The following is a 6,629-nucleotide window of genomic DNA, read 5'->3' as shown; positions in this document are numbered from 1 at the left end:
TTGGTAAATGTGCAAAGGAAAGTGGAGTTATAAAGGGGGGAAATGTATGCCAACTGTATAAGCTTTGTTGGCCCATATGGGGGTGTATCAATGGCTATCATCAACATCCACATATCAGTGGACAGCCCTCTGAACATATACAGCACAACATGGCTTAAAAACAAATCAAACAAATGGTGAAGTTTAAATTTAAATTTAAAAAAAGTTCTTGGACCAAACCCAGGTGTAAAAGTGATCCAATATTGGACTTTATGCTATCTAGTTCATTAGAAGTCTATGGTCCAAACATTACAGAAATATGGACTCAAATGGCCCAAATTTCCCCAGATTGCTGTTGTATAAAATAATACTTATTATAATACTAATAATATGAATAATTATATCACTAGGCATGATAATAAAATGTTAGCTTGTACATTGTATGTATTATTTGTATATACTTTAATCTAATTAAATTACACTACATGGCTAAAATGAATATAGCCTACTGTAAACTAACTAAATGTGATCTGTTACATAACCAACGGATTCTCCCCTGTTGGTTGACTTGGAAACGCATTCGTTTTGGGGGAAAATACTGAATTAACGTTAATTAACCTTAATTAACGTTACATACAAAGGAACAACTAGGAAACCACAACACAGACGGTGGTGGATCGGTTTCTTGATGCTACACCTCTCGTGTGAAAGAATTGGTTTCCATATCAGACGCTATCTCCAGTTACGTCTCCGGATCCTCTACACACCGAGACAGGGACACGTTTACTTTTGACACCAAGCGGCGTTACTCTTTGTTGGTTTGACCTAACGTTAGTTTACATACTAAGTATGCCAGGCACAGCAGGGAGAGGCGATCTGCCGCCGACAAAAACAATCATCGTCTACAAGAACGGAGACGCTTTTTTCCCCGGAAGAAAAATAGTTGTGAATCCGCGCCATCTGTCAACTTTTGACAACTTGTTGACGTCTTTGACCAGAGGGATCGAGGCTCCGTTTGGCGCCGTGCGGAGGCTGTACACTCCCACAGAGGGCCACAAAGTTCAGAATCTGGACGCCTTGGAGCATGGGAGTGTCTATGTTGCAGCCGGAAATGAGCAGTTCAAAAAACTGGAGTAGGTACCATGCTGGGATTTGTGTGTGTGTGTGTGTGTTTGTGTCATTTACATTATGTATTATTTATTGCCTTCCAGGTATTGTGAGATAACAACCAAGAAGCCACAGAAAAAGAAAATAGAACAGGTACGACTACCTTTTATTTGTCTTTGATCAGCATACTGAAAAAGATTAAACTAAGTGTAACATTTATTTTCAGGCGCTATATTATGTGTGACCATAAATGGAGCTTTTCTTTAGTGGGAAGTTGCATGTATAGGTGAAGCCTAAACCCTGACCGCAAACTGTGATAATGAACTCAAAAGTCCTGTTATCACACACAACATCAGAGTTGTGTCAGACACTTGCCTCATTGCTTATTCACCACTGACCATTAGTTTTACCATTTTCAGATTCGGCCTGTTGTTCACAGCAGAATAATAGTTTCTGCTCGTTGGGGGAGAACTACCCATGAGTCTTGCACGATAAAGTGAGTATTGATTTTAAGATACAAAGTTATCCTGAGTGTAAAACAGGAGAATTTTCTCTGCTGTGTTATGTCGTAAAGTAATAATGTTTTTGTATCCGGTTTACTTTTCAGCGGTTGAATGATTATTCCTTTGTGTCTTCTTTTTCTTCTTGTGTTTCGTAGTGTTTTTACCAACGGCGATGTCTTTGTCGCTCCGGTTCGAATGCGGATCCCAAAATATACTCTCAGAAGCTGGGAACATGTCTTAGCCATGGTCACAGAGAAAGTGCATCTTCGCACCGGTGCTGTGTACAGGTGATGTCTGACATTAGTACTTTATAAACCCATATCATTTTGAAATGAGTCATGTACCAGTGAGGGCAAGCAAAGGTACAACCTGTAGTTTTTCTGTAAGAAGAAAATAGGAGCCATAATACACTTTTTTATGTTTTTGTATTTTTCGTTTCAAATATATGAATCATGACCCAAATAATGTCTTTCATCAATATTTGATTTTCTTACTATTGCCCAGCCCTGATCGCAAACATTTGAAGTCGCTAACAGTTCACCAGTCACAGTACTGGGTCTTGATTCTCTGTAGAGTATCAGCTGCTCTCATATAGATTTGGGAGATATGATTATTGGAGGCTTTTCAGTCAGTCTAAATGCAGCAATATTTAGCAGAGCGGAAGGAGTTTTCTAATTAATTAGTGATTGGGACGATGTCTGGTTGTGATGGGCTCACAAGAGTTTATCCAAAACTGCTTGTTAGGCAAATAGTGCTTTGATTAACTTTTTGCTTCCATTCAATTTAACCACTCAAACAACATTTGAGACATCTACGTCTTTTTTGTATCAAGAAGTTGAAACAATCACAAAGCATTGCTCCCATTTGTGGTATTTCTTTAATTTGAATTCCCAGGCTTTGCACATTAGATGGACGTCCTGTCTGCGGCCCGACTGAACTGGAGAACAACCAGCACTATGTTGCAGTTGGTGCAGAAAAGTTTAAAGCTCTCCCATATGATCACTGCGTCCCCTTCAGGGATCTAATCGGGGAAAACCACATGATCAAAGGGTATGATGCCTATCATGTTTTTATCAACACATTTTGAATAACCACTGGATCCCTATTTTAGTGTGAAAAAGAAAGCGAATACATGTTTGTCAATTTTGGTTTCCTTTTTTCCCCTTGCAGCCAAGACATCCTGCCTGCTGTTAAAAAGACAAGACATCCAGAGGATACGGTGAGTGCTATTGCTTCAGAGTCGGGTGCAGTTTGCCATCTGGTTGTTCACTTTATCGCTACATGCTCAATTGTTATTTTTTCCCCTAAACTCCCCCTGGTTTATTGCTGTAACACCTTGGTTGTATCACCGTTGAAAAGCGTATCTTTGCACACACAGCATTTCAATTAACATTTCCCACGTGTGAGACTTGTTGGGGGTGGGGGGGGGATTTCGTTATGAAACAGCGCTATCATCAATCACTGTCTGCAGGAGGCATTGAGTTACCTTTGCTTTCCACTTTGATGGGTAATCCCCACAGAGAAAGGCTGGCCCACTTGATCAAGTGCAGTGAGCCTCATAGACAGATCATATGCACCAGGGGGGACTTCACTGACTGAAAACCCCCAAAAAAAAATCTCTTATTCAAACCAGAACTGGGACAATTTGTATTGTGATTAAGTAGACAGTGAAGTGCTTTGAATCCGTATGAGGATTGCGCTGCTGTGGGGCCGAGCTGAACACCAAATCACACGGTGAAGATGAGAACATGCCCACTCAGCAAGTTGAGGTGGAGATGGGGGGGCTGTGCGAGATGTCTCTGACATCTGATTTTTCTAACCATGAAAGATGACAATGCTGTGGCAGATGCCAATGTTTACAGATGGAGAAAAATACCCCCCATGCTGTATCTCCAGCTGTGTCTGTGGTTGACTACCATTATATTCAGAATGCATATTTATTAGCATACATTAGAATATGTTAAGACAATTGTAAGATTTCCTTATCTTATATAAATCCATCCAATCATAAAACAATATATGGAAACCGCACTGTTATCAGACTTTGCTAAACTGAGGCACAGTCTTATTGTAGGAAAACACTGCCAAGGCCGTATCCTTTGCCATTTTCCACAGCACCATGAGGTGGAGACAGAGACAGAGCTATGGCTGTGTTTTGCATCCACCAGCTCATCGTAGCATTAGTCATTCAATGGACACGATGCTGCCGCATTTTACTCCCTTTGCCTCCGTGTCGGAGCCCTCATGAATTTGTAAACATGGTTTGACCAGTTAATGAGGACCACTCAGAGGGGACAGACACATGTGACAAAAATCGCCCCCCACTCCGTCTTGATCTGTTGGCCGTTTAGCTTGCTGATGATTACGCATACATTTATAGGGTCATGTCCGTCATTAATTTCAGTTTGACCTCACAAAACAACAGCAGTCTGGTTTGAAATGCCCGTAAAAAAGATCCTTTTAAAAACATGCTCGCTGAAGCTGTGTAAAATGTAACCTTGCTCTTGCAACCTCGCTGCATGGGGGGAACGGTGTCCGTCTGTCAGCGGTGCGTTTCTGCGCCGCTGAATGGGACATCTGGTCTGGAGCAACCACTGAAGTCTAAACTGACGGCTCTGCAGAGTGTAATATTGAAACTCTCCAGCACACCATGTTCCCATCGGGAGCGAGCATAAGTGCTGAGTTAGGTGTTCACAGACATGATGAGGTAGAAACTTTTGAGGTAGACGTCGCATAAAGAGAAGATTAATAGGGGGGGGGAGAGGAATGCAAAGAGAAAAAAAAAGAGAATAATGATGTGTATCAAAGCAAAGTACTTTCATATTATAGTGATAATAATGAGCAGTGCAATTGTGCTTCACATGTACTTCGCAAGAAGCATCCTGTGAAAACAGCCCAGAAAGGCTGACTAAACCTTTTAATAGCTGCACTCTCCCTGACATCAGCGAGGACTTGCTGCTGCTCTCCATTTCTCCGCTGTTTCTGGATGATGTCATTGGTGAGGGGGAAGTAGCAATGCCCTGTGGGAAAACTCAGCTCCTCACTGCTGCCGGCACGTCTGCTCGCCGAGGACCCGGCCCTGGGAGTGGCTCCCACTGATACCTCAGCCAGTGTTCGGTTCAATTGGTTGGGACCCCCCCCCCCCTGTCTATCCTATCACAGTGTCCTCTTATTGACTCCTGTTCTCTGCCACTTGAGAGGGCCACAGATTATTTGCTGCTCTGTCCCCCTGAGCCCCCTTCACCCTAACTCTAGCACTCTCTCTCCCATCCATGGTCTCTTTCTCTGGGGCCTGCTGACGCACACAGTCGTCTGCTCCCCCAGGACATGGTACTGTAGATATGTAATGCAGAACAAGAGGCGAGATGACCTCAGCTTTCCCACTGCCGGGTTTCCAGTTGTGCTGCTACTGGTACTGTACTCTCCTGGCTGCGAGGCACACCCTCGTACTCTGCTTTCCCCTCCCCGAGTGAGACAGTCTTGATTTAACTCTGTTGATTTAAATAAGATCTATTTACATCGACACCGCCAGGCTGTAAACATGCAAAACAAGCTGTTCAATTTTTGATTGCCCAGATGTATTTTGATTTTGAACTTTTATGGTGAAGTTGTTTCACATCACTCGCAGACGAATTGAGGTTGCGAAAACTGAATTAGCAGCTCACCACTGCGACAGTGCCGCCGCTCCTCTGTCTTTGATCTCGTGTGGTTGTGTGGACACTGCAGCGATGGAGTGTGAACTCTGTTTCAACTCTCCTTCGCTGAATATGCCAGGCAAAACTTCACTCTCTCTTTTGTTGTTTTTCTTTTTCTCCCTCGGCCCACCAACGGCTGTAGAAATTCAAAAGAATATCAACAGACTTTGCCTCTGTCTGCATTAAACAAAGCAAACAAGTGAAGAAACAACGCTGCTGTTCCCCAGAGGCCATGTTAGTGAGCTTGCAAACACCATTGCCAGAAGTGTATTCTGGTGGAAGCCTGAGATCACTACACTATCCCCTGAGCCAGCCCAGGGATCCAGCCAGGCAGCCGCAGTAAAGAGCACTGTAGCTGCGAAGAAACATTAAGTCTGCTCTATCCTGCTCTCTGTGTCTGTGTCTCTGTAAGGGAGACGCACCTCACCTTGCTACCTACAGAGCGGATGAGAAGCCTGTGAGGAGAAAATTGCCTTTTGTGGAAGCATTAATTCAGATGTGTACCCTGCTGTCTGAACATCACTCTGAACTCTCCCCACTGCTCTCTCTCTCTCCTTCTCTCTCTCTTTTTCCTTCTCTCTCTCTCTCTCTTTCCTTCTCTCTCTCTCCTTCACTCTCCCACCATGCAACTAAGTCTCAAGCCTCTTTTTTTCCCCTCCCTTCCCCATCAATAACCTTCTGCTGTCTACTGCTGAAGAATAAGTTATTCCCTACGACTCCCTCCCTTTCCCTTTAAGCTTGTTTGGATTTTCATTGTTTGATCTGGCTTGATAAATAAGACAAATGCAGTTAGAAATTCATGGCTGCCCCATTTCATCAATAAATGATTAGTTTGCCACGCTCCCTAGTGATTGATAGGTTGTGCACGGGATGTATTGGAACCAGATGAATTCAATACAGTAGGAGTCACGGGGGAGCTACAAAGCATATCAGCTCATGAAAAATTGAGGTCAATGGAAAATGTAGAAAAAGACAGGAGAAACAAGTTTTGCCCTGATGTGTTTTGTCTTTTGTCTTCTTCCTCTTTACATAACAGCAAAAATTCGATGATGAATCACAGAGAAATCTGACGGAATACGCCTTCATCCGTGCCCCTGTTTTTCCCTCTCTTTTGTCTCTTCATGTAGTTTGCTCACACAGGCTTTAGAGAGGACCTTGAGCACACAGCCAGGGGCCAGATGAAGAAACAAGCCAGACCGACGAGAACCAAACAACGGAGGCAGGTGTCCAGAAACCCAGTTCTCTTCTCAACAGGAGGTAAGCAGAGCTATTCTATTGAAATCTCTCTCTCTCTCTCTCTCTCTCTCTCTCTCTCTCTCTCTCTCTCTCTCTCTCTCTCTCTCTC

General features: G+C 43.4%; 1 protein-coding gene across 1 annotated transcript in view; it reads left to right on the top strand.

Moving 5' to 3' along the window:
* The first annotated feature begins 828 nt into the window (after window positions 1-828).
* dcdc2c (doublecortin domain containing 2C) overlaps window positions 829-6,629 on the top strand; it is a 31,428-nt gene continuing 25,627 nt past the window's right edge. Inside the window, exons 1-7 of the mRNA XM_031847843.1 lie at window positions 829-1,112; window positions 1,191-1,239; window positions 1,506-1,582; window positions 1,745-1,876; window positions 2,484-2,615; window positions 2,757-2,808; window positions 6,412-6,541. Coding sequence (XP_031703703.1) covers window positions 829-1,112; window positions 1,191-1,239; window positions 1,506-1,582; window positions 1,745-1,876; window positions 2,484-2,615; window positions 2,757-2,808; window positions 6,412-6,541 — 856 coding nt within the window. The remainder of the gene's footprint in view (window positions 1,113-1,190; window positions 1,240-1,505; window positions 1,583-1,744; window positions 1,877-2,483; window positions 2,616-2,756; window positions 2,809-6,411; window positions 6,542-6,629) is intronic.

This window comes from Anarrhichthys ocellatus, unplaced genomic scaffold, assembly GCF_004355925.1.
Source record: "Anarrhichthys ocellatus isolate YVR2014 unplaced genomic scaffold, GSC_Weel_1.0 scaffold7, whole genome shotgun sequence".
NCBI classification, from domain to species: domain Eukaryota; kingdom Metazoa; phylum Chordata; class Actinopteri; order Perciformes; family Anarhichadidae; genus Anarrhichthys; species Anarrhichthys ocellatus.
This window is presented reverse-complemented; position numbering and strand designations above follow the sequence as displayed.